Here is a 27,231-nt window from a genome sequence, read left to right as displayed (position 1 = left end):
TAAGAAAAAGTATTTTTATTGTTTTGATCTTTCAATATCCGAGGACCAGACTGAATACTTTCAAGCAATAAAAAAACATTCAAGTTATGGTACAATAGTTACTGTAGCATTTACAGTGTACTGTAAAAAATAAACGTGCACAATGTGGTAGAACAGAAGTTAAAGCACCAACCTACACAAATATGCAGAATGATAACAGCAATGTACATTTGGAACTCCATAAACTGCAAAGCCATCTATTCGCTAGCCAATGTTCACGTTACAAAATAAAGGTGCTGCCCACAACTGCAACCCTAACTTAGGGCCAAATTGAGGATTCTTCAGAACTGATTCTTCAATAACGACCTGAAAAAAATTAAACACCGGTTAGATATGCAAATAAAATCGTGCATCCTACAATCAGTTTGTTTCCTATGAAGATTGGTAGTGCTTTAAATTTGCTGCTACATAACGACTTTCAATCTACATCGAGAGCTAGCAACACAGATGCATTTGTTCTTGCATTTAGATGAAACTAGCTTACAGTTTGAACAAGATCTAGATAGATTAGCTGCCTAGAATAATCAACTATCTTCCGACAGCATTGTGGTTCTGTTAGCAATATACTCTAACATGCTAGGCTTAAAAATCAAGATTAATTCTATACAGATAGACAATACAATGCACTGCCAATGCTCGCCAGCTTGGGGCCCTAAAGAAGCAGTTCATCGCCAAAAGCAATAAACAAGGCTGTGAAGGATTTGTGTTTTGAACGGGCCATAAAATATGGAGTCAAATGCAAGCTGAAAACATCCAGCACTGTAAGCGGTTTCCTGTATTAGCTAACAGAACGGGCACATTTCAAGCAACCGTTCCCGCAGGTTACATTACAATAAAAGGGTGAGCAAGAACATTCTTACACGAAGACATTGTATTAAGGCTAGTTTCAATTCATAAACCATTCTCTTGAAACAAGTATGTTTACCGGTATGAGATCCCCCAAAACTCAATCTGACCCTAAAGTCTATGAACTGCAAGTCACTACTAGTGGTCGCTGGGGAGTCTGTGTAGGAGAGTAGGGTCTGCAATCCTATGATCACCCAGATTTTTTGCTTTTGTTTCACTGGTTTACGACTTTCTCTGGCTGTGGGCCTGCCAATCAGACCCACAGCCTGGCTGTTCTCTTTCTAAATTACCTCATGTACCCTAGGTGCATCTACCAATTGGTACTGGGCCACCTTATCAGACTCTGTAACTCAGGGCATAGGTGTACCCAGGGCTACCAGGGGCTGCAGCACGTATTGTGCCACCCCTGGCTGGCCTCCTAAATTTGACACAACTGGCTGCATGACAGCTGGGGCAAAGTCGTGTAATCACCCTTTGCTGTAGGTGTAGTATACCTATACCTAACCCTAAAATGGACACACAGATTCCTATCAGTCACTCCTATGGCAGGCCTTGACAATCCTGAAGGCAGAGTGCTTGGAATCGTGTGAGATGGTGCTCTGGCATGAGCTGAGCCTGTCTGCAGCTTGCGGAATCAAGTCCTAATAGCTGCTCCATGATATCGCATACCATATACTCTTAAGTGCATTATAATCCTCGCGGTTAAATGCTATCTTTGGTATTGCTTTATCAAAACATGTCGAGTAAGGTGTCATACGAATTGGAATACTAACCCCTCGCCAATTCTGGCGACGGGGTTAGCATTCCACCCTTCTAGAGGGACACGACATGTATGTAACTGTGAACCCCGGTTAAAGTTAACTGAAGCCTCAGCTCCACAAAATGGATGCTGCCACCACAGACACAAGTCTGACCCCCTACAGCTGGGAGTCCTTCCAGCGAGGGGAGCCTGGACAAAGGGTTTCCTGTCAGGGGCGGTGCTAGCACCGTCCCAGACAGGGTTTTGTGTATCCTGGGTAGGCAGGGCTTTACAGGAAGGTGACTGCTGAGTGGCACCCCGGTGCTCACTACGCATAGGCCGGTCTGAACCAGTTCCAGGGGCACACCAGCCCCTGGCCTGGGGAAGTCCGGCATGGCTGAGGGGTGTAACCACCCCCCACCTAGTCCCACCCATAGGCAGGACCTAGTCACCGGGTCAGCCCCCTTTTTTAGTATAAAGATGGGAGCGGGCCCCCTGTTAAAATTAGATCATCTTTGGAATCAAGATACCACTTTCTTCGAAAGGACTTCACGATTTCTTCTTCAAGATTCTCCCTTGTGGCTAAGGAGTAGTCACCCTGCATCAAGCGGGCACCATCCTAAAGAACACTGCGGTCTGCTGCAAGTCCTTCATCACGAATCCGACGACCCAGCTCGACGAGACCCGGCTTCCCTGGCACCTCTGACCTCTACTCACCTCTACAGCCCAGCTGAGAACCGTGAGTGCGACGAGACCTCAAGGGACCGACGATCGCCAAGACTGCACGACATCTTTACTGCAAGCCCACCGTGTCCTCCACTGGTGAGTGCTTTGGGGTCCGAGAAGCCCCAACCCTGCGCAGCTCCAGCACCCAAGATCAGCCTCCCTGCATCTCCACGATCGGCGTGGGGCCCTTCTGCTGTTTGCTGTGCACCGCGTTGTTTGGCTACTGGCCGGCTGGCTTGTGGCCTTCTGAACGACGCCCGACGACAACTCTTCTGCTGGTCTGGTTGCTCCAGGCTGGCCCTTGCTTCCTTGTTCAAGAGAGGCACCCCGGACCCTCCTGGTCCACTCCAGACGCCATTTTAGGTCCACCGCGTGGGCTTGAATTTGCCAAGGCTTTGTTGCCCAATCCTGGGTCCAGCGACGCCGACAGCTTCTATCTTCGTGGGACAGCTCGATCCTCCATCCTGGTCGCCGACAACGCCTCCTGGTCCGTGAGATCTTCGAGTCAAGCGTCACCCACTCACCTTGTCGAGGTGGCTACCATCCGGTGCCCTCCTGGTGCCCACTGACTACTGGCTAGTAGTCTCGAACTTGGTCCCCTCTGCTTTCAGGTGTCATCTATCTTCGAGATCCAGGCTTGGATCCAACTGAACTTTCTTCACTGGTCACCGGCCAGCATCTTTTCTTCCGGCTCCTGGTCCGTCTACGAGGATTCCCGACGTCTTTTCAGACCTATGCAGCTGCAGCCCCTGGGCTAGGTAACTTCGGCATTTCGGTGCCCCAGCATAGCCTCACTATCCAAGGGTCAGAATCTACTTTCGTTTTCTCCCTACCAGGTCGGGTTCGCCCGAGAACACTAACTTTCTAATTTCTAGCTACCATAGACTTTGTCCCGCATCTCGCGTGAGAGTGCACACACGGCACCCGAGTCCCCTGGGTCTCCTAGAAGTAATCTAACGATTCTATAGTCAAGTCCTAGCGATTCCAAAGCCTATTAGTACTGTACTTACCTGCTAGTAATTTCGCATTCCACTTTCAGAGTATATGGTTTTCCGTGCCCCTCGGGCATTTGTGTATACTGTGCTAACTTAAGTATTTTTGTAAGAGTTTTGGTTTGTGCTTAGTACCCTGTCCTCATAAAGAGTACAGGGCTGTTGTGATTCTTAATAAATATCTGTTTATTTTCATAACACTTGTGTGGTGTCCTTTCACTTGGTATTCAAGGGGTATATGTGTGGTAAACAGCTGGCTTAACACGCCCTCTCGAGTCTTTAGCCTTAGACTGCTCGTATCCACGCTACTAGGATAGCTGGTCTATAAGGTTGACTTACAACCAATCATCAATAAGGGTTGCTGGACTGATACATAGTGTTCACTAGAATAGTGAGCACTGCATATCAGGCCACCTTCTCACATTGGTGAGCAGCGGTTGGGATTTGAGCTTGCTGTTGTTTTACCACACGTATCCTAAGAATATCTTGTTGAAAGATCACATAAGTACTGTTAGGTACACATAACTAAAGCTTAGAATACTCTGAGTTCTACTGAACCAGCTGTTGTAGCTCCTCAAGGCTTAGCACACCTTGGCTGCAACTCTTAGCAAGGGATCAGTAGGTAAACACATAGTGTAGGTAGGTGCATCACTTACACCACACTAGAAACAGTATGTCGGACAAAGGAGGAAACACTGAGGTTCCCCTTGTGTCAGTTGACCCTCCACAGGTCATCCCTTCAAGATATACTGCGCTTAGCTTCCATGAGTTACGACAAGTGTGTACCTCTAGGAAGATTAAGCAGGGGTCTAACCCCACAACTGCCTTTCTGATTGGTCTCTTAGAGACTCATGATGCAAGGAGGGCTGGTAACCCAGACCCTTCTAATTCAGATGGCAACATGCCCTCCTTACAGGGTCCCTTTGATGCCCAGGACCATCCTCTTCAGGAAGCAGATGATGCTGATGATGAGGATGATGATGTGGTATCAGGGGATGAGGCAGAAAAGGAACAGGTAGAAGTCAGCAGACTAACCAGGTCCAACTTAAGCAGACATGAGATGGGCACTAGGGGACCCTTGGGGCCACTCTCAGGTCAGCTTAACATTGGGAATGGACGAGATAGATCTCTATCAAGAGGCTCTATCAGATCCCTTCATACCAATGGCTCTCAACGTTCCTCTCAAAGGGGAATGACATCTCCCCAGAGGAGAATGTATGAAGCTAAGGAAAAGGCAGCCAATCTGAGGATTGAAAGGGAAGAACTTGCCCTGGCCAAAGAGAGGCTTGCCTTTGCTAGAGAGCAACAATTGAGTGGGACAGTCCCCACTGGTGGCAGCATTGTACCTAGCAATAGGGAAAGGAGTTTTGATACAAAACACCTTGGTAAGATAGTGCCCCCCTTTAAACAAGGGGATGACATCCACAAATGGATTACTGCTTTGGAGAGGGCCTGCACTGTGCAAGGTGTTCCCCCAAGTCAGTGGGCAGCTATCTTGTGGCTCTCCTTTGAGGGTAAAGGAAGAGACAAGCTCCTCACCACAAGGGTGGAGGATGCTAATGATTACCAAGTCTTGAAAAATGCACTGGTTGATGGGTTTGGCCTAACCACTGAGCAGTACAGGGTGCTGTTCAGGGATACCCAGAAAACTCAGTCTCAAGATTGGGCTGACTTTGTAGATTGTGCCACTAAGGCTTTTGAGGGCTGGTTGCTGGGCAGTAAGGTTACTGATTATAAAGGATTGTACAATTTGATGATGAGAGAGCAAATTTTAAACAATTGTCAGAACCAGTTGTTGCATCAGCATCTTGTTGACTCAGATCTGACCTCTCCCCAAGAATTGGGAAAGAAGGCAGACAGATGGGTTAGAACAAGAGTTAAACAGAACCAGGGCCAGAATCAAGGTGGTCAGAAGAAAGCAGACCAGAAGGGTAAAGATTCTAAGGGGGAACAAAATGACCAGAAGTCTTCGACAGGTCCCCAACAACCCAAAGAGGGTGGGGGTCAGGCTCCCCAAAAGAAGAAAGAAGGCCAATCTAAAAGGTGGTGCCAATACTGCAAAAGTAAAACTCACTGGTTTAGTGAGTGCACCAAGAAAGGAGGAGGGCAGACTCCTGCCACTGCAGCCCCTAAGGCACCTGTGCCCCCTAGTACAGCCAGCAGTGGTAGTGCACCTCCCAAGGGTTTAGTAGGGTTAACCCTGGGTTCTGAGGGGGGTGACAACTTAGTTGGTACACTCACTCAGGCTGTCCTTGTTTGTACAGGGGATGTGGATATGTCCCCTGATATAAGTCCCAATACTTTGGGCAAATACAGACAGACACCTTTCATTAATGGAAAGATGGCTCAGGCCTATAGGGACACTTGTGCCAGTGTCACAATGGTGACACCTAGCTTTGTGGACCCTGGACAGATCATGCCAGGTACAGAATTCCTGGTGACCAATGCAAGCAATGTCACTACCAATCATAGTATGGCAATTGTAGCTTTCTCCTGGGGAGGGGTAACTGGCCAAAAGAAGGTTGTAGTTAGTTCAGACCTCCCAGTGGATTGTTTGTTGGGCAATGATTTGGAGTCATCACAATGGTCAGAAGTGGAGCAGAGGACTCATCTGGAAATGTTAGGTTTGCCAGCACATGTGTTTGCTGTGACTAGGTCACAGGCCAGAAGATGCCCCACTGAACAGGTGCTGGATCCTGGAACAATGGACCAGACACCTTCCAAGAAAAAGAGCAGTAGGGTTAAGGCTGTGCCTTCCCCCTTGCCCCAGGTTGTGGATCAAGTCTCAGAGGAGGCTGACCTGCAGGAGTTGAGGGAAACTGAGCCTAGAGAGTTTGAACTTGATCAAGTTGAATTCTTGGGTTCAGGGGGACCCTCAAGGGAAGACCTGGGGAAGGACCAGTTAGGCTGCCCTTCTCTTGAACCCCTCAGACAGCAGGCTGCTGCTGAGGCTGCTGGGAACGCCACAGGTACCCACAAGGTATACTGGGAAGATGGACTCCTGTACACTGAGTCAAGAGACCCCAAGCCTGGCATGACCAGGAGGCTGGTTGTACCCTTGTCTCAGAGAGGTTTCCTACTTACCTTGGCCCATGAGATTCCCTTAGCAGGACACTTAGGCCAGACAAAGACTTGGGACAGGCTTGTCTCACACTTTCACTGGCCTCACATGAATGAGGATACCAAGGAGTTTTGTCGCTCCTGTGTCACTTGCCAAGCCAGTGGTAAGTCAGGTGGCACAACAAAGGCCCCCCTTATACCAATGCCTGTGGTGGGGGTGCCCTTTGAAAGAGTGGGGATTGACATTGTTGGTCCAATGGAACCCCAGACAGCATCAGGGCACAAGTTTATACTGGTGGTAGTGGATCATGCCACCAGGTACCCTGAAGCTATTCCACTTAGGACCACCACAGCCCCTGTGGTGGCAAGGGCCCTGGTTGGAGTATTCTCCAGAGTGGGCTTCCCTAAGGAGGTTGTCTCTGACAGAGGTGCAAACTTTATGTCAAGCTATTTAACTGCTATGTGGAAGGAGTGTGGTGTCAATTACAAATTCACTACACCCTATCACCCACAATGCAATGGGCTTGTTGAAAGGTTCAACAGGACCCTAAAAGGGATGATTCATGGACTACCTGAAACACTCAGGCGTAGATGGGATGTCCTGATGCCCTGCCTTCTGTTTGCTTACAGAGAGGTCCCACAAAAGGGGGTTGGCTACAGCCCTTTTGAACTTTTGTATGGGCATCCTGTGAGAGGCCCCTTGTGTTTGGTGAAGGAAGGATGGGAGAGACCTCTCAAAAAGCCTGCAACCAACATAATGGACTATGTACTTGGTCTCCGCTCCAGGATGGCTGAGTATATGGAGAAGGCATCAGAAAACCTTAAGGCCAGTCAAGAACTTCAAAAAGCTTGGCATGACCAAAAGGCTGTCCTGACTGTTTATCAGCCTGGACAGAAGGTGTGGGTGCTGGAGCCAGTGGCCCCAGCAGCACTCAAAGACAAATGGTCTGGGCCCCACACAATCCTTGAGCAAAAGGGAGAGGTCACCTACCTGGTGGACCTTGGAACTCCCAGGAGTCCCCATAGGGTACTCCATGTCAACAGGCTCAAAGCATATGTCGACAGGAAGGACATGAGCTTGCTCATGGCCATAGATGAGGGACAGGAGGAAGAGAGTGACCCTCTCCCAGACCTGCTCACTCAGAATCCTGATGATGGGTCAGTAGATGGTGTTGTCTTTTGTGGCAGCCTCTCTGAACATCAGCAGAAAGACTGTAAACAGGTTCTTCAGTCTTTCAGACATATGTTCTCTCTGACACCCAGTCAGACCAATTGGTGTACCCATGAGGTTGACACTGGTGACAGCCTGCCAGTCAAGAGTAAAATCTACAGGCAGCCTGATCATGTTAGAGACTGCATAAAAACTGAAGTGCAGAAAATGTTGGAATTGGGAGTCATTGAACCCTCAGATAGCCCTTGGGCTAGTCCAGTAGTTCTAGTGCCAAAGCCTCACACCCAAGATGGTAAGAGAGAGATGAGGTTTTGCGTAGACTACAGGGGTCTCAATGCAGTCACTAAGACTGATGCCCATCCAATACCTAGGGCAGATGAACTTATAGATAGATTGGCTTCTGCCAACTACTTAAGTACATTTGACTTAACAGCTGGGTATTGGCAAATCAGGTTAGCTGAGGATGCCAAACCCAAAACAGCATTTTCAACCCCTGGTGGGCATTATCAATTTGTGGTAATGCCCTTTGGTCTGAAAAATGCACCTGCCACCTTCCAAAGGTTGGTGAATCAAGTCCTTACTGGGCTGGATGACTTCTGTGCAGCATATCTAGATGATATTGCTGTCTTTAGCTCCACCTGGGAGGATCACCTGGTCCACCTGAGGAAAGTGTTAGAGGCTCTGCAAGCAGCAGGCCTCACTATCAAGGCCACCAAGTGCCAGATAGGGCAGACACAGGTTGTATACCTGGGCCACCTTGTAGGTGGAGGCCAGGTTCAGCCACTGGAGAGCAAAATACAGTCAATCAGGGACTGGGCTCCTCCAACCACCCAGACTCAGGTTCGAGCTTTCTTGGGCCTGACTGGATACTACAGAAAATTTGTCAGGAACTATGGTTCCATTGTGACACCATTAAATGAACTGACAAGTAAGAAAATGCCAAAAAAGGTTCAGTGGACAGCAGGCTGTCAAAAAGCATTCGATGACCTAAAGCAGGCCATGTGCACAGCACCTATCCTTAAGAGTCCAGACTACTCCAAACCATTCATTGTCCAAACAGATGCTTCTGAGTTGGGTGTGGGAGCTGTTCTTTCTCAACTGAATTTTGATGGTCAGGATCAGCCCATTGCTTTTATAAGCAGAAGGCTGACCCCCAGAGAGAAGAATTGGTCAGCTATTGAGAGGGAGGCCTTTGCTGTGGTTTGGGCCCTGAAGAAGCTGAGGCCATACTTGTTTGGCACTCACTTCAAGATTCAGACCGACCATAAGCCCCTCTTGTGGCTAAATCAGATGAAGGGTGAAAACCCCAAACTGCTTAGGTGGTCCATTTCCCTACAGGGGATGGACTTTACAGTGGAACATAGACCTGGTACTGATCATGGCAATGCCGATGGGCTCTCCAGATATTTCCACTTAGAACAAGAAGACTCACCTGGTCAAGGTTAGCTTATTGTCCCAAAGTTTGGGGGGGGGTCATGTAGGAGAGTAGGGTCTGCAATCCTATGATCACCCAGATTTTTTGCTTTTGTTTCACTGGTTTACGACTTTCTCTGGCTGTGGGCCTGCCAATCAGACCCACAGCCTGGCTGTTCTCTTTCTAAATTACCTCATGTACCCTAGGTGCATCTACCAATTGGTACTGGGCCACCTTATCAGACTCTGTAACTCAGGGCATAGGTGTACCCAGGGCTACCAGGGGCTGCAGCACGTATTGTGCCACCCCTGGCTGGCCTCCTAAATTTGACACAACTGGCTGCATGACAGCTGGGGCAAAGTCGTGTAATCACCCTTTGCTGTAGGTGTAGTATACCTATACCTAACCCTAAAATGGACACACAGATTCCTATCAGTCACTCCTATGGCAGGCCTTGACAATCCTGAAGGCAGAGTGCTTGGAATCGTGTGAGATGGTGCTCTGGCATGAGCTGAGCCTGTCTGCAGCTTGCGGAATCAAGTCCTAATAGCTGCTCCATGATATCGCATACCATATACTCTTAAGTGCATTATAATCCTCGCGGTTAAATGCTATCTTTGGTATTGCTTTATCAAAACATGTCGAGTAAGGTGTCATACGAATTGGAATACTAACCCCTCGCCAATTCTGGCGACGGGGTTAGCATTCCACCCTTCTAGAGGGACACGACATGTATGTAACTGTGAACCCCGGTTAAAGTTAACTGAAGCCTCAGCTCCACAAAATGGATGCTGCCACCACAGACACAAGTCTGACCCCCTACAGCTGGGAGTCCTTCCAGCGAGGGGAGCCTGGACAAAGGGTTTCCTGTCAGGGGCGGTGCTAGCACCGTCCCAGACAGGGTTTTGTGTATCCTGGGTAGGCAGGGCTTTACAGGAAGGTGACTGCTGAGTGGCACCCCGGTGCTCACTACGCATAGGCCGGTCTGAACCAGTTCCAGGGGCACACCAGCCCCTGGCCTGGGGAAGTCCGGCATGGCTGAGGGGTGTAACCACCCCCCACCTAGTCCCACCCATAGGCAGGACCTAGTCACCGGGTCAGCCCCCTTTTTTAGTATAAAGATGGGAGCGGGCCCCCTGTTAAAATTAGATCATCTTTGGAATCAAGATACCACTTTCTTCGAAAGGACTTCACGATTTCTTCTTCAAGATTCTCCCTTGTGGCTAAGGAGTAGTCACCCTGCATCAAGCGGGCACCATCCTAAAGAACACTGCGGTCTGCTGCAAGTCCTTCATCACGAATCCGACGACCCAGCTCGACGAGACCCGGCTTCCCTGGCACCTCTGACCTCTACTCACCTCTACAGCCCAGCTGAGAACCGTGAGTGCGACGAGACCTCAAGGGACCGACGATCGCCAAGACTGCACGACATCTTTACTGCAAGCCCACCGTGTCCTCCACTGGTGAGTGCTTTGGGGTCCGAGAAGCCCCAACCCTGCGCAGCTCCAGCACCCAAGATCAGCCTCCCTGCATCTCCACGATCGGCGTGGGGCCCTTCTGCTGTTTGCTGTGCACCGCGTTGTTTGGCTACTGGCCGGCTGGCTTGTGGCCTTCTGAACGACGCCCGACGACAACTCTTCTGCTGGTCTGGTTGCTCCAGGCTGGCCCTTGCTTCCTTGTTCAAGAGAGGCACCCCGGACCCTCCTGGTCCACTCCAGACGCCATTTTAGGTCCACCGCGTGGGCTTGAATTTGCCAAGGCTTTGTTGCCCAATCCTGGGTCCAGCGACGCCGACAGCTTCTATCTTCGTGGGACAGCTCGATCCTCCATCCTGGTCGCCGACAACGCCTCCTGGTCCGTGAGATCTTCGAGTCAAGCGTCACCCACTCACCTTGTCGAGGTGGCTACCATCCGGTGCCCTCCTGGTGCCCACTGACTACTGGCTAGTAGTCTCGAACTTGGTCCCCTCTGCTTTCAGGTGTCATCTATCTTCGAGATCCAGGCTTGGATCCAACTGAACTTTCTTCACTGGTCACCGGCCAGCATCTTTTCTTCCGGCTCCTGGTCCGTCTACGAGGATTCCCGACGTCTTTTCAGACCTATGCAGCTGCAGCCCCTGGGCTAGGTAACTTCGGCATTTCGGTGCCCCAGCATAGCCTCACTATCCAAGGGTCAGAATCTACTTTCGTTTTCTCCCTACCAGGTCGGGTTCGCCCGAGAACACTAACTTTCTAATTTCTAGCTACCATAGACTTTGTCCCGCATCTCGCGTGAGAGTGCACACACGGCACCCGAGTCCCCTGGGTCTCCTAGAAGTAATCTAACGATTCTATAGTCAAGTCCTAGCGATTCCAAAGCCTATTAGTACTGTACTTACCTGCTAGTAATTTCGCATTCCACTTTCAGAGTATATGGTTTTCCGTGCCCCTCGGGCATTTGTGTATACTGTGCTAACTTAAGTATTTTTGTAAGAGTTTTGGTTTGTGCTTAGTACCCTGTCCTCATAAAGAGTACAGGGCTGTTGTGATTCTTAATAAATATCTGTTTATTTTCATAACACTTGTGTGGTGTCCTTTCACTTGGTATTCAAGGGGTATATGTGTGGTAAACAGCTGGCTTAACACGCCCTCTCGAGTCTTTAGCCTTAGACTGCTCGTATCCACGCTACTAGGATAGCTGGTCTATAAGGTTGACTTACAACCAATCATCAATAAGGGTTGCTGGACTGATACATAGTGTTCACTAGAATAGTGAGCACTGCATATCAGGCCACCTTCTCACAGTCTGTTCAAAGTAATCAAAGTTTAGCGCATTGTATAGCTATGGTGCAACATAATTCAACTTACGAGGAGAATAGGATCGGGACCTGGAACGGGATCTGTAGCCGCCTCGGCTGTAGTAGGGAGAGGGCGATCGCCTTCTGCTAAAAAGGAAAGTAAAGTCATTCCTCAAATAAAAATCTTTAAGTTGAGTAAACTGTCAAAAATCAGCAGCAACACGCTACTTACCCATTGCACATATATTTAAAAATGCATTACAAATAAACCAAGGAGAAAATGTAGGTTTTTAAACAGTAAGTTGCACAAGTTGGCTCTACAGCCTGTCAGGGTACTGAATTGTGGGAAATACAAATGTTAGAGAGGAATAAGTAATGATTTTAAGGCATGATAGCACATTGAAGGACGAATGCAGAAAAAAGGAAGGCATTCTGAGACGTTCAAGATGGGAGGTGTCTTAGTAAAAGCAGGACTTGAGGATAGGTTCACAAACGCGCTAGTATTCATTTCCCGGAGAAGTAGTGAAATCAGGAGAACATGAGGCAAACACACCAGCAGTTAGGCTGAAGGGGAGAATGACTAGGGCAAGGCGTGATGTGATGGAGGTGTTGTGGGCAAGGGAGTGAGGTTTAAAGGGATGGGGACAAGGGGTCAGGAGCCAATTGAAACCAGTTTCATGCTACTTACCTATAGATCAATTCAAAACTATACTAAAGTAGACGAAATTAAAACTCGTGTAAAGTCTACATAGAATGGAGCGTCACTAGACAATACCTTTAAGTCAAGGTGCGTTGCATGGTCTGAAATAAGCTGCAGCATTAACTAGCATAGCAAGAAGAGTTTAGGTATACAATTTGTCGAATGAAAATTGCCCCGAATTAGATTCCCTGCAAGGATAAAAAAAACTAAGGTAGACTAAGTAAAACCATTTGTCAACCTGTACATCTAACAGGGAGTCATTTCCAACAAAGACGGTGAAGGTTTGAATCAGATACTAGATTAATTTAAGATAAACATGCGCTGTTTTTTGCGTTGGCAAAGAACAGTTTGCTTTAGAAACGCAAGCCTTACAAGGATAAACTTAAAGCATGCAGGTGGTTGCTGAAAGTTGTGGATTAATACCCAGACGGAAAACGCTAAATAGTACAAATAAGGCAACAACCACTTATGGTAGATCTGCTTTTGGACTAGTGAACAAGAAATGCTCCTTGCCAACACCAAGTACGCCCCTTCCAGACACCTCAGATCTTCCCACCATGCACTCCTATAGACGCCTAGGTTCAGGCGCAAAAAGCATGGAGGCCTCAGATTCTCTTTCTTGGCCCCCTCACTCTGGAAATCTCTACCGTTGGAACTCAGGCTTTCCTCTTCTTACCCTCACTTGAGGTCACTCCTAAAAACCCACCTTTTCCGCTGTCTATACATAAGCTCCTTCCTTCTCCCCCCTTTGTCTCTTCACGAATTAGTGAACAGCGCCAAGAAACCGCCCGGTGTATGATGCGCTCAATAAATTATTTTTACATTACATTAACAAGTGGGAGCGAAACAAATGCAACTCCGAACTTCAATCCATTACCCTGGGTTGTCACAACACAAGCATTGATTGAAAAGTACAACCTGTTTATACTCTATCAAAAGAATGGAATTCAAAGAGTTGTAAGCCACGCTTGATTCTACATAATTATCCCATGTTTTGTAGCAATACCAAATCAAAAGGACTGCTTGCTATCTTGGCAACCATAAATAGTAAAGCTTGAGATTAAAAAAAGGGACGTGCAGTCCAAGTCTATCAAACGTTTCTGGTTACTTCTTTCTACAAGTATGGTGGGACAAATTAAACTACATCAGCGTCACACCACAATATGGGAATACAACATTTGCAACACTGAAAAGTAGCCAAAAAGCTTTGTCTCTAGTCAAAGTCAAAAAGCTTTATTTCGATAAAAAAGTCATCATAAAAGCAGAACAATGTATATAAAAAATTACAATTTGAGTATACTTTTAAAAAAGAGAAATTCTGTATCTCTAGTCCAAGCAATACAATCAATACAGCAATTCCAGTTAGCAGAGAATTTTTCTAAAAAAGAATTAAACAGATTGTTTTAGCTTTTTGGCTCGAATAGCCCAGGCTCAAGATAGAAATTTGGCTAGGGCACAAGCATAGGGTACATAACTGTCCGAAATAAGTATCCTAATTGCCACATCGTGACTCCTAGTTCCCAGCTGTCGGCATAGGTTTTTCAGCCACGCCCTCATTGGATTAACATATTCGTCACAAACAAACAAAAAATGCGCTAGTGTCTCCGGTTTGACAAGGCACGATGGACATAGATCAGATTTGCCTATACAGGATTTCCATCTTTTAATAAAGGTGTTCAGTTGTAAAGTACCTGTTCTAAATCTCTAGTCATACTTTGCCAGTCTCTAGCCTGACAACCCCCAACCCTCAAGTTAAGGCCAGTTTGTAGACATTACAATTTCGATTGAGTCTGCGTACGATTACCTAGGCAGAGACCTGTCAATTAGCAAGTTGTAAATACTTCGTGTTTTTACTAGTTCGAAAATGTGACTGATACTATATAATCAAGCAATTCTGCTGGAGACAAAGGGTCTACATCTAAAAACAAGAACAATTCATTGCTATTGCGTACAGGAAAAACAAATTGCACAGGTCATCCTAATGAATAATCAAAGTTGAGCAAACTGTTACTGTCCTCAAAGCAGGTAAGTCCAGATGGGGCATAGCAAGGAGTACTACAGCATTGGCCAAGTAATTATTAAGTTAAGTGACTCACTTACAAAAATTACATTTCACCATTACACCAACATTTAATGCACCGCATTCCCAGCCTTTGAATCAGCATAACTGGTCTGCACCCAAGCAAAGCTAGACCCCCCACGCTCCCCAAAGCAAATTAAGGACAAGAACCAAACTTTGCTCATTGGCACAACGAGTTCCAGGTCTTCATCTAAACCATAATCTGGTCCACAACGGAAGATATTTCAAAGTGGGCCCTAGCCAAGCGGACACCCGTTACTATTTTGTTGAAACCACGTTCAATGCTATCTTCGAACCAACACCTTGCCTAGCATACCTGTAATACTGATCTCTGTCTTGGCCACCTCGCCACCCTCCTCCGCCTCCTCTGTAAACACACAAGCAAAGTAAGGTTTAATTTTTACATTGATACTTGAAATATAAGGAAACAATTAAAAACGTAATTCACAGCATCAAATATAAGACTTGCAGTGCCATTTTCCTTCAAAGTGGATGTGAACAAGTTGCAAGAGGCCAGACAAATCAAACTAGATACAGCATCAAAATAAGCCCTCAATACAATAGGCAGAACACATCGCTGAACCAAAAGTATGTGCATCCATGCTAGCTTATACTGCACGATGATGCCCCAACTGGAATATGCCAATACATTATAGTTAATCCTGTAGAAAGCAGAGCTTCTACAAGAAAAAAAATAGCTCAGAAAACGGCAACTTACAAACGTCAGTGGTATACTTAAGCTTTCTGCTCCATTTGGCTCTGAAGCATAAGAGTAGGTCACCCAAACGTACCTATTTGAGGCGAGCTCAACATATGGTTGGGAACAGAGCACGTCACATTTTACTTAAGTCTGGAAATGAACCTAGTCAAGTGAGCAGCCATACGCTCAACGCCATTAATTTATCAAAACGGCGTATCGTGGTTACCGTAAACAACCGAACAGCCTCGAGTTACTACTACAGAATGCACTTTGTAGGACAAATTCCTCCACTGCCAAGTGACATTTAGGACAACGAGACCATGGAAGAACAATTAAATTGCAGTCAAAAGGATCTACTTCCAATCCTCAAAATCCTGCAATGACCATGTTAGCAATTGGACATTTGGAAAATTGAATTTGATGTACTTTCACACATTCGAGCTATTGACTGGGTAAGAGTATTATTTAAATAAAACATGCAACTAGAAAGATCTATTCTGCTCGAAAATAAAAACAGAACATACAGAACTGAAAGATGCTATTAATTCCACATTTAATACGGCGCATGCCAAGCAAACAAGTACATAAATCCTTAATCCTGGAATGCAGCATGTACCGCTTAACTAGAACAGAACCGCCGTAGCAGATCACTTGAAAGACTCAAGAACTTGCTTCTTTCTGAAAAACGGTAGCCAAATCTTGCACCATATGACACCCTGCACACAAGCATTTCACATTCAAAATACACGTATTGTTCTCCTTTATTCCAATAAAAAAATGTACTGATCTAACCAAACGAATCAGAACAGGTTTAGTAAAAGATCAGCTCCCTTTCTGGCGAAAAAGCAACACAACTTCCTGGGGTGTTCGAGCAACCTGAATTCTACAGGAAGCCTACTAAAGCATGGTATGATTTGGAACCGGCAAATGACAGGCGGATATTTGTTCAGAGATCGTGCTACTTAGTGAGAGTGCTTTCGGGCACTGCCAGAGGATGAAAGTATTTTTTTTATTCTGCATCAGACAATTTTCACAAGGAGCAATAAATACATCAGCTAATCTACCATGACGGACTCGGACACGTGCGCCAGTGAGCAAGGTTGAGTTACTAGGGTACTGTAGGGAATTAAGTTGAAGCCCCTCCACTTGTTCAGACCGTTATTGCCAACATTGCTACCGATAATTACAATGCACATGATGAACACTTAAGATAAGGAGCAATCGAAGAGACCTATGGAGCCGTTTTGTAAGAACACTGGTTCTCAGTGGGTGACAGTAGTAACCAGTTTAGTAAAAACATCTGCTTGATAATTTACGCCCAGCTTCTTGATTCTGCAGCCCACTTCCGACTTCACTATAGCACTTGGGCATCCAATTTGGTCAATGTACAGGCCAGGGATGACATCATTGCTAGCTTTAAGCACGTTTGCCACCAAAACAATCCAAAATGTCTTTGCACACCTGTATGATCTGCTGCTGCTGTAATATTCACGGTCATCATATCCTCCTCGGTCATATCCACGGTCGTAGTAATCTCTACGACGATTACTGCCACTGAAATCAAAGAGTCAACAAAGTGCTTTAAAAACATGTTAAACTTTAACGATGCACATCGCGGTTACAGTTGGCACAATCCATTTGGAATTGAACATTAAATACACTTTAATGGTTTCACTTCAGTCACTGGCGACCAGTACAGATAAATTAATTTATATCAATAAAAATTATCGTGCTTACTACAAGTTATGCTAATGAGTTTGGCTGAGGTGCTCTTCAACCTGGGGTCAATATCAGACCAAAAGTGTGTCCGATAGGATGCGGTCACTACACCAGATCGCATAGTGGGATCGCATAGTGGCAGGGAGTTGTGTTTCTAATAAGATTACAGAACTGCATTAGTGTACGGAGTGCATTTTTGGTCCTGAAACCAAGATAAGATACAATTAATGGTTTGATACAAGCCCATTCAACACTATTAGTAGCTCTCAGGGCCAAAAACGGTCAACTCTAGCCGAAAATATACAGCGTGGTAAATTAGCGAGAATAGGCATAGAAATTAGCACATTGATAAATGTATGCGACTAGGTTGTTTTCCGTTAATCGGTCAGACTGGAAGACAACCGACCAACCAGAAAGTTATCCCCTTTTAAAGCACTTACTAGCAAGCCTAGTAGTATCACTTAAAGGGTAGCAGTAACTCGAGCTGCTAAACATTCAGGTAAGTGTAATTTATGCAGTGGATGTACGGCAAATCGAAGTAAGCAGAACTTTCAGCATAATCCCAATGGCCTTGGTTATAGAGCAAAAAGCTAGTCTATAAGCCAGTTTTGAGCAATGAAGCATTTCCCCAGCACGGGCACCCCATGAACCTCCAGAAAAAAAATTAAGGTCGGCGTCAATTTAGTAGCACGTAGGATGAACCTAAAGCGTGTTTTAACACGTTGACAGGGTTACACCCAACAGCATTTGAGTTCGTTAATTGAGCTAGTGTAACTAAACGACTGGCTTAACCGGGATACTAGTGTATTGGTGTAGCAAGCACAATTCTATGGTAAGTGTGGTCCTCGTTAACGTAACCAGAACCAACTTCCTCTCGTTGGAGTAAGTACCAAGCACATATTCACTTTGGTCTGTTCCTAGACTTACAATGGCCGATAAATGAATGTTCTAGCTTGAGGCACAAGCCAGAAGTAGGTGATTCAATTGTACTTCAAGACTGGATTGTGTACAGTGACACTCAATGGCCTCATTAGCTCAAAGTAAATGCTTGCAAAAACCAGACAAACCAAAAATGCAACAAAAAAGCGACATACTACTTTGAGTAAAGCGCAGACATTTCGTTTTACAAATGCAAACTTTGACAAAGAAATGCTTCAATACTTACTAGGTAGGCCTGCCCATGTAGATGCCAGGTGTTGGAGTGTGAGGCCTTTTAGTAATAGAGAAATCTACACGAATTCTGCGCCCATCAAGTTCCATGCCGTTGGCACGCTCTTTTGCCTATAGAAGAGCCAGAGCGTCACTTCACAATCCTCGTGAATAAACTTACATTACTAGTTCTGTAAAAACCTTGCAACATACTAAATCACTAACGTTGATAACGCACATGAAAGTCACTAATATGTAGATGCCAGGCTGGGGCAAACTATTATAAGGTTACTGGGGATTCGTAGCATCAAGTGATTAGCATAGACTTAATGCAATAAACTAGTAAATGCAACCACCTAGAAAATATTCAAGCTTCGAAGGCAGCAAAACGGAAATGGTTATTGAAAATTAATCATACCTCTTTGGCATCTTCGACGTTTTCGAAATACACAAATGAAAATCCTCTTGATCGTCGCGATTGTTGGTCATAAACTATTGACACGTCAGAAAGTGGACCATACTTCGAAAAAACTTCCCTCAGGTCTCTCTCAGTGGTATATAAAGACAAGCCAAACACCCCCAAGCAACAGTTCGGATCGGGATTTGCCTGCAAAATAAATACAAACGATTTGAAAACGACATTAAATGTGTGCCAACTTACTTTAGGGGCGTCCCTACGTCCCCAAGCGTGCATATGGAACTGCAAACTACTCTAAAGACTGGTCTTACTGAGATTTAGCATGCACTTTAAGTGCAAACATTCGCCAAGCTTGATAAATCAAATATTCTGGATATATGGGTGCAAACAGTAGTAAAACGAAGTCGCAATATCCGTTACAAGTAAATGATCAACCACTTTGCTTTTAGATCATATGCAATGGTTAAACTCAAATGAATACAATTATCATTCCCCTTGAGGCTCCTTACCCGATCTACAGAGGAATCGCCACTTCTTTTGTCACCCCTGGAAGCAGATTTTGAAGTCCTTTGTGTCTAAGGAGAGGATTAAATGACATTTAACCAACAAAGAAAGCTTTAAACTACATTATACACTGATGTAAAAAGTTATAAAGGTGATCCACACAATCAATGGAAAGAAAACATTGTTAAAAGGGTAGGCAAAGGGGATAGATGGACATTGCATATGATCTTTTCAAATTAATTTTGCATACAACATTCAGCCTATTATAGGGAGGCAGTACTGAGCAGATAACCAATATACAGTAATGGTAAAGAGGAAGAGTGGAAAAAAGTTATGTACAGTCGGCCTCCACTAGGTGACATGGTGAATACTGTAATTATATTGTTCATACAACACATTCACTCTCAACCTTTGTTCTCTGGGGGCTGGTCTCTTCGGGTGGATTCAGGGCAAAACCTTTTAAAGAGGGACTAGAATGGCTCAAATACACTGCGTTTACTAATTAGGTAGGCTGCTACATGTTTGTCAGGTGCCTGGTTTTTAACAGGGTGGATATGTGGACCTGTTATGCCACAACCAATGTGTGTGAAAAAAGGTTAGCAAAAGCAGCATTAACAGTATGGTACTGGATATTCCGCTCAAGTACGTACACCCCTGACCAGGGCTCTAAGAATCACTAACTGCAAAAGTGGTGGTGTAAAACTGCAATTGGGAATGTGATTAGCTTAAAGGACACTGCGAGAGCTCTTTGCTTCCTTTGTGCAACGAAGCCATGTGATGTGTACCACCTCTAAAACTTTAAGTGGCTTTAGACCTACTATATACCTCTTTAGAATCCGGCATTTGAACTTTACTTCATTTCTTCTGAACGCACCTCCGCTTTCCTTTTATGTCCTGCATGACTCGTGTATAAATCAATCTAAACGCCATATCTATAGCTCTAAGCCCAACAGTAGCTATTAATTCATACAGGCATTTCCTTCTCACAAAGCCCCTACGAAAGTTCACACCCAACTAACTAATAAATGCAAGGCTAACCCCAAATAACCAATGGAGTGGCCACTGGTTAAGTGGCCTGCTACGTGCCATAAGTCAATTCAAAAGCTTTGTCTGGGGTAAGAGCAATATAAATAAAAGTTTTCAAAAGGAGAAATTCACTCTACACACAAGGTCACTGGAATACGAGATTATGCACAATTATGGACTTTCAAGTTTAGAAACGCATCTTAAGACTATATTTGAATTGAATGATAACTGCGCAAGGGGGTCCTCCTTAATACCAGTTAAATATGCGTAAAAAACACATTAAGCCGCCTTCATTTGAGCTTTGGCTGTAGCTAGCGCATATTATGCAAAGAAAACAAACTTAAGGACAGCCTTTAAGTTACAAACCTGAAGGTATGTCACCCCATCCTTTTTTTACTGCATGCGGAGGGTTGGTCCATTCATTAAGGGTGCTAAACAGATTGCTTTGTGCAAAGCAATCACGTCCGGGAACCGGCTGGGAAGGCACAATTTCACGAGGTTCATTTTGAAAACACAAGTAAATCTGATCTTACGTGGAACAGAGTACGTACAGTACACCGTACATAGATCAAGGCTTCAATTAAGATCGGACACTTCCGAAAATAAATATTGGCCCTCGGTCTGCTGAAATCTAGAGCAAAGTTGAACCGGAACCACCATGAACAAGTCTGGTGTATGGCAAGTACCGTAAAGACAATCAGGATAAACATTTTGTATACTTAATCTAGTGCAAACTTACTCTGCTCCCAGCGTGGCGCCTGCGGCTGGACATTGGAGAGTGGCTGTGACTGCTGCGACGTCGCCTATATTCCCGGCTGCTGTAAGATCTGCTTCTGGATCTTCGGTGTGAGCGCGATCGAGTGCGTGATCTTGTGTAGTGTCGGCGCGACCTTGACCTAGATCTAAAGATGGACAGAAACGACTGAACTGATATTCTACGGAAAGCGCACAACTAAGCACACTAACATAGCAAGCCACTCTAGTATATTCCACCACTAGAGCGTGGGTGTATCTGCACTGAATAACAGCTGGTTTTATCAGTGGGTAACAATTTTCGCCTAGCAACTAAATAAAGTCAATTTGAGGAATTCTTCTATAGGAAAAATTACTTACCGCAGGGCATCTGACCATACCATTTTGCCTAGGTACGCTATCCAGCAGTAACGCTGGCTTTTTTCATAACTGGGAAATCAAACTATGCCAAAAGCCCTCAGAGTAACCACATTGCATGTTTAAACGTAAAAACAACCATTCAGCTCAAGACAATACAACAAGCGAACTACTGAAATGTCGAAGATGACCCCAATAAACTTGACTGTTATAGGAGCTAAACTTAAGAGCTTCAGCGCCCACCCATACGGGTGATAGGGCGCGCTTTACACAACTATGGGAGGGCTTTAAGGCCCAACGGAACCGGATCTAAACAGCTATATATCACATCGAAAACTGTTAAAGTAACTTCCTTCACTCAACCCGATACAATAAAAACATAAGCGACCAATATAAACCGTTCTTATTTCCAGCACTTACCTTGAGTCTGATCTTGACCTGGATTTGCTTCTGGAGCGATCCTTAGACCTAGAACGAGCAGGTGAGTGGCTTGCAGATTTACCAGAACGCCGTGCACTTGCGCTCCTAGAAGCGGAACGAGATACCTACGTACGCAGACATTGAAAGTGTAAACGTACATAGCTATACAACAAGAACTATAACTAGGTGCTTAATTTATAGCAAGCTGCAGTGAAATAAATGCCGATTTATTTTGAACTTCATTTATTTATGAGCAGTTTCGATTACAACTGCCTGAATTTATTAAGCCTGTTAAGTTACCCTGTATATAGATTCTCTTAAAAAGATGATGCATGCATATGTTCAGCATAGTATACAGGGACACAGAAACATACTAATAATTACTTAGCGTAGTGCTTTCTGATTCCAGATTACTTCTTATCTTAACTTCATTTCTATTTCTTTTCTTCATTCTTCCGTTTCAAATTCTGACTTCTTTTCATCTTCCCCACTTCACACAAATTTCTTAATATTCTATAAGAGGGACTTCTGGTTTGAAAATTAGCATGCATTCTTTTTTCAAATTTCGGCTTCACTTATTTCTGAGCTTCAAATAATTCTCATTTATAAAACTTGTCAAATGACTTCTTCTGCATTTTCCTTCTTCAATAATAACCTTAATAGAAAAAAACAGGATGAAGAAAGTTTAAAAACTCAGGGATAAAAATAAGCGCCAAGCTCGGAACTAAAACGACTAGTCCATGGCTTCAGGCAGCTCCCCTCCTATTGCACAGTTCCACAGAAAGCGAATGCAATGTCTGTCGCCTTTAACAAACTTCAGAAACAGTCGCCCCAAAAACCCACATCCCCAAAATAACTGAAAACGCCAACAGCCATTCTTAGGGATTATAAACAGCGATTCCATTACACCCTGGTGGCAACTAAGAAAGCGGGCAAGCAGTTAAGACCCCAAATGTCTTCAATCGTATGCTTCCTCTGGAGGAGCGGCGTTGTTAATAAGGCAATGTTCATTTTTCATTGTGCTGAAAATACGCAACCGTGCTTCTCATCCAAACATTCAGAGTAAATTGCGCATGCCCCCATTTCTTTTTTCTGTAACGTTCGTGTGATTATTAGGCAATACTTCAAGTGATTATGTTCTGCAGAGATGATGTTCGGCAACTTAAAAAACAAGCAAATTAAATGAATTCAGTTAGAACAGTTTGAGCAAATCAATTACAACCCATAGCCAGCTATTCGCACTTGAACAGCAGTTTTAGTGTAAACAACCTAAATTACGACAGTTAATAAAATGTTAACATGTCCCACTTAAAATTAAGAGCGAAGACCAACCAGTAATTTTCCCAAAAATTTAGATTCGTGTACGTGGAGTTGGCGGTTGATAATTTTGTATTAGTATGGCAGAAGAGACACTAACGTATTAAGTGTACTCCGCCTTATTACCGTTACCCAGCAACAATGTTAGTGTAACGGGCGCCATTTTAATTACGTTACACTACAGCATAGCCCGTAAGCTAATGCAAATCATACTGAATGATAGTAAATGAACTCTCTAGCTGTCCAAAACGTAACGCTGGTAACAGGTCAATAACGGCAATCACACCACATTCACCAATTGGAATGACCATTCCTTTGTCTCAGCCATAATAAACATGTAGTAAATATTGCAGCCATCTTAATTAGAGGGCTAAGGTCCCTCTTGTGCAAAGCGCATCAGATGCAGGAAAAACCCCTGAGCCCACAAGCACCATTTTGATTATCACGTTGCCCCTTCTAGTCAGACCCCAAGATGGCGGCAAGGAAGTGACGTCTGTCTACTCCCATTTCCTGCTCCCTTGCAGGGCGACCGCCATTTTATTTCTCTAGTCTCAATTCACGGAGGCCCAGAACAATGAGCAGAGGCAACAAGGACCCTTAGGGGACAAAGCCAATGCAACGAAACGTCCCGACAGAAAAACTACCACCCTCTTAATCGATATCCTCACGTAAATCCCAACAGCAAAACCGGCCCCGGCTTTAAAGCACAGCAGACGTTTATAAACTAAGTATACATCACAGTAATAAACGATTAAAGCAAATCACATTTATTAATATGCATTCCATCAGGTAATAATGCACCCACGGCGCCCTTAACTCAGCCCGATACATGCTCTTCAGCCTCCAGACAAAATAGACCTGTTTAATACTGCTGTAGATGGAAATAAATCCTAAATCCTAGTACTCATCAAAAGTCTTAAGTGCCCGCAAAGGGCAGAGATCGAACATTTACCCGCTCGCCGTAAGCTTGTTCGCCGCTGTCGCTCATCTTCCCACACAGAGCACAAAATGGACCTCGTCCACTCTCAACGGCAGTCGCGCGCGCTCTGGTGGGCGGGTTAATCGTGTAAATATATATATAACCTAGTTGTCGTCATAAAAAGAGGACAACGTTACGTCACAAAGAAATACACCCTCTTAGCAGTAGAAAGAGACGAAGGTCTACAATTGTGTGATTTCATGAACGAAAATAATTTTTGTGTTAAACGGCTGTGACTTGTTCTCCAGCATTTCCGTTTACAGCGCAGAAAACAAAGTAATATTGGATACCTGACAAATCGAATTAATAAATACCAGAAAAGACTTGGCCACCGTGAGTCTGTTGAGTTACTGAATGTCTTTGCCTACACTACGGCGTTGAGTGCTTCTTCTCATAAGTCGTCGGCCATCTTAAAGAGACGCTCTTTTTAGTTGCGTAGTATTTATTTAAAGTCCGTGACCTCTAAGGCACGTGAGAAATGAAGTTCCACGAGTGCTGCTCTGTTTAATCAATTCTAGAGAGATTTTAAATCCAAATACTGCCTCAAAATTTCGCAAAAAAGAGGCGTCAGAAGGACATAAATAGATTGCGTGGTGTTGAGAGTACTTCATATTTAGAGTCCCCGAAGTATTAATTTTTATTTTAACAATTTTTTTTTGATTTTACAAATTAGATATTGCAGTGGGAATGTTTTTTGCATCGTTTTTGAGCGTGCACCTGTCACTGAGTTACTCAATTGTAAATATCTAGGGTATATTGTAGTGTTAAAGATCAACTCACAAAAGTGACGGCCAAGGGAGATTTAGACACCTTCAAGGGTTAACTTCCCAATATACCTCTATGAAGCACAACAGACTCCAAGGTCTATAGTGAAGGTATATTAAAGAAGACTAAAAAGAAGATATACCTAGCTCAGATGGAGTCTTCGCCATTGCTGCCAAGGTTTTATATTGCTATGTGTGACATTTTCCTATTTTCAATGTAATTATGAGTGACATTTCAATGAGTATGTGTGAGAAGTTGGCATGATATATGAAGTTTCCAATTCTGGAACCATCTTGTATCAGTCCAAACAATCCCTTATGGTGTCTGGTTGTAAGTCAACCTTATAGGCAAGCTATCTTAATGGTAGCATAGACTAAGCAGCCTTAAAGGCTAAACTCAAGAGGTCGTGTTAAGCGAGCTGTTTTACCAATCACAATCCTGTAATATCAAATGAAAGGACACCACACCAGTATATATTATAAAAATATATGTGTTTATTACTAAAATAATCCCCAGTACTCTTTATGAGCAAAGAGGCACAAGCGTTAAATCAAAAGCACAGTATAACATACAAAGTTGCACAATTATGGATGAGGGCAGGTGGCCACTCAAACCATATATTAAGAAAGTGGTATAAGAGATACCAATCGAACAGTGGTTAGGCTTAGGGCCTAGAGAATCGCTGGGAGCAGTCGGGACAAGCAATGCTGAAGTCGGGGAAAAGCCCGCGGGATTCGGATGCAGCGCTTAAAGCACACGCATGTGATGGAGCAAGGATTCGCACGTAAAGCGACTTGCTCACATTCAAGAACCTCAGTAACCTGTAATAGTATTAACCAATCACGTTTGTCATTAATATCGCACTTTTTCAGTACACGCGGGTGTCCCAGAGATGCTTGCCTATGTATCTATTAATCCTAATGAGGCTTGCATACTACTGAATCTCTGCTTCGCAGAAATCTAGTCTGCGCATGCGTCGGTCATACCCATGTGATGTAACGCACTCGCAGTTCTGGAGGGATTTTTCGCTCATGTGCAGTATTGCTAATATGGCCGCTTTGTCTTTAACATGCTCTCCCCTTGCTGCTGCCGCTTTGCACACCTGTCTATTTCTGCATAACTCCTAACCGCTATAGTTATTATAAAGTAAGGGGTGCAGTGTAGCTTATCATGGTGTACAGTGTATTCATTTTTTCTGTGTCTCTAATTTGTTTTCGCTTACTTTTCAAGTACCGCGTATCCGTGGGCCTGGGAGTGGGGAGCTACTCCATCTTTGAAAACCACATCAACCCAATCACGTGATGAGGGAAAAGCCGAACCGCGCAGAAGCAAACCCAAGCCAGCTGGCTTCCGAAGCTGAGATGCGCCTGAGAAAATCTTACTTGTACTGGGAGAAGATTTCGGCTGGCCTAAAAATTATACAATTGTATAAAGTTATGTGTGTCCTATTGTTTTACACCTTTCTCAAACCATGGGAACTGGAATGTAAGGGGTGGGTACGAAAATTTAATATTCATCATGGGAACACAGAATTTTAGGTGGTGACAATGACCTAACCACCTCTCCTGACCAATCATAAGTTGGGGATCCTGTCACTTGCAACATTTGTGGGTGGTCTAGGGACCCGTAAAGGGTATAACTAGCCTAGTTTTAGCTAGAGAAATTGTCCGACTTGTCTGAGTAGCTGACCTGTCACCGACCCTACGAACTCTATAGGTGATTGATACAGAGGGCTGCGGAGCACTCTGCCCGAAATTTCCACAAACTCCATGGGGTGGAAATAATCTTAAGTGCTGGCGAAGCACTTTACTGGGAGATTCGAGAACCCAATCGGGGTTACTGGCAGATTCCGTGCAGAGAGGGAGTAGCGCAGGCGTTGCATCCGAAGCTGCAGGGGTTGGTCGTGCCCTTTGGTGAGCCCAGTCCTGACCCAAATCCTGAGGGGTATCCTGTCCTGATTGTCCGTGAGCTGTACCTGCTCACCTACTGGTATCCTAAATCCTTGAGGGTCCTTGTCCTCGCCTTTCCCAAAGCTGACCTGTGGCCAGGGTTAGTCCTCATTCCTGTCTTAGGTAAATATATTGTGGGTGTTCGTCTATCTATTCTCCTTCCTCCTACTCTTTTAATAAAGCCTCTATGCCCATGATATTCTCTCTGTCATCTCCAAATGTCGTATATGCAAACTGTTTATTAGTTGTGTTCCATTTTTCCCCGTCCTGTAGGGTATATTGAAACTGTTTTACTTAACTAGTGTGATTAAGATTATTGATGTCTAGGATCTAAGCTTAGTTTAGTAGATAGGCTACGATTAGGATTTTTGATTCACTTGTAGAAACTTTAGCAATTTACTGACTAATGTGTTTAACTCACCTTCCCTAGTATAAGCCTGAATCTGAATAGCATGTTCCCTGTTACCCTTTCCCAGTAGTATTTTTCCACTCGCACTCAATGGTGCTTGCCCTCATCCATAGCTACATTATAGTTGTAATCCTGATTATTGATATTTTGATCTGTATAAGTCTTATACTCTTGTCTCTCTGAATTTTACTTACTATATAAAAATCCTTAAAACCCTTCAGGT

At 44.6% G+C, this 27,231-nt stretch overlaps 1 protein-coding gene across 7 annotated transcripts; it reads right to left on the bottom strand.

Moving 5' to 3' along the window:
* TRA2B (transformer 2 beta homolog) lies at window positions 1–24,303 on the bottom strand. Of its 7 annotated transcripts, none has more exons than XM_086955443.1 (11): window positions 23,859–23,957; window positions 21,974–22,244; window positions 21,590–21,714; window positions 20,799–20,961; window positions 19,039–19,104; window positions 18,530–18,718; window positions 18,128–18,243; window positions 16,705–16,797; window positions 14,860–14,910; window positions 11,834–11,910; window positions 1–345 (listed from the first exon to the last, which is right to left on the bottom strand). In XM_086955443.1, the coding sequence occupies exons 4-11, from the start codon at window positions 20,829–20,831 to the stop codon at window positions 335–337; spliced, it is 636 nt and encodes a 211-aa protein (XP_086811569.1). In that variant the 5' UTR covers window positions 20,832–20,961; window positions 21,590–21,714; window positions 21,974–22,244; window positions 23,859–23,957; the 3' UTR covers window positions 1–334. The 7 variants fall into 7 exon arrangements, with proteins under 7 accessions (XP_086811569.1, XP_086811570.1, XP_086811571.1 ...); XM_086955444.1 differs by having other exon boundaries at window positions 21,974–22,117; XM_086955445.1 differs by lacking the exons at window positions 21,974–22,244; window positions 23,859–23,957 and adding an exon at window positions 24,200–24,303.
* Window positions 24,304–27,231: the final 2,928 nt, after the last annotated feature.

This window comes from Lissotriton vulgaris, chromosome 2_1 (assembly GCF_964263255.1).
Source record: "Lissotriton vulgaris chromosome 2_1, aLisVul1.2, whole genome shotgun sequence".
Lineage (NCBI taxonomy): Eukaryota > Metazoa > Chordata > Amphibia > Caudata > Salamandridae > Lissotriton > Lissotriton vulgaris.
This window is presented reverse-complemented; position numbering and strand designations above follow the sequence as displayed.

What these genes read in the sequence shown, in the direction of transcription:
- TRA2B (XM_086955438.1), bottom strand. Translation starts at nt 23,894, where the DNA reads ATGAGCGACAGCGGCGAACAAGCTTACGGCGAGCGG. An exon ending in AGGTCAAGATCAGACTCAAG is followed by an intron (nt 20,962 to 21,589) that starts GTAAGTGCTGGA and finishes GTCCATCTTTAG; the next exon opens with ATCTAGGTCAAGGTCGCGCC. An exon ending in ACGTCGAAGATGCCAAAGAG is followed by an intron (nt 18,244 to 18,529) that starts GTATGATTAATT and finishes GCTCTTCTATAG; the next exon opens with GCAAAAGAGCGTGCCAACGG.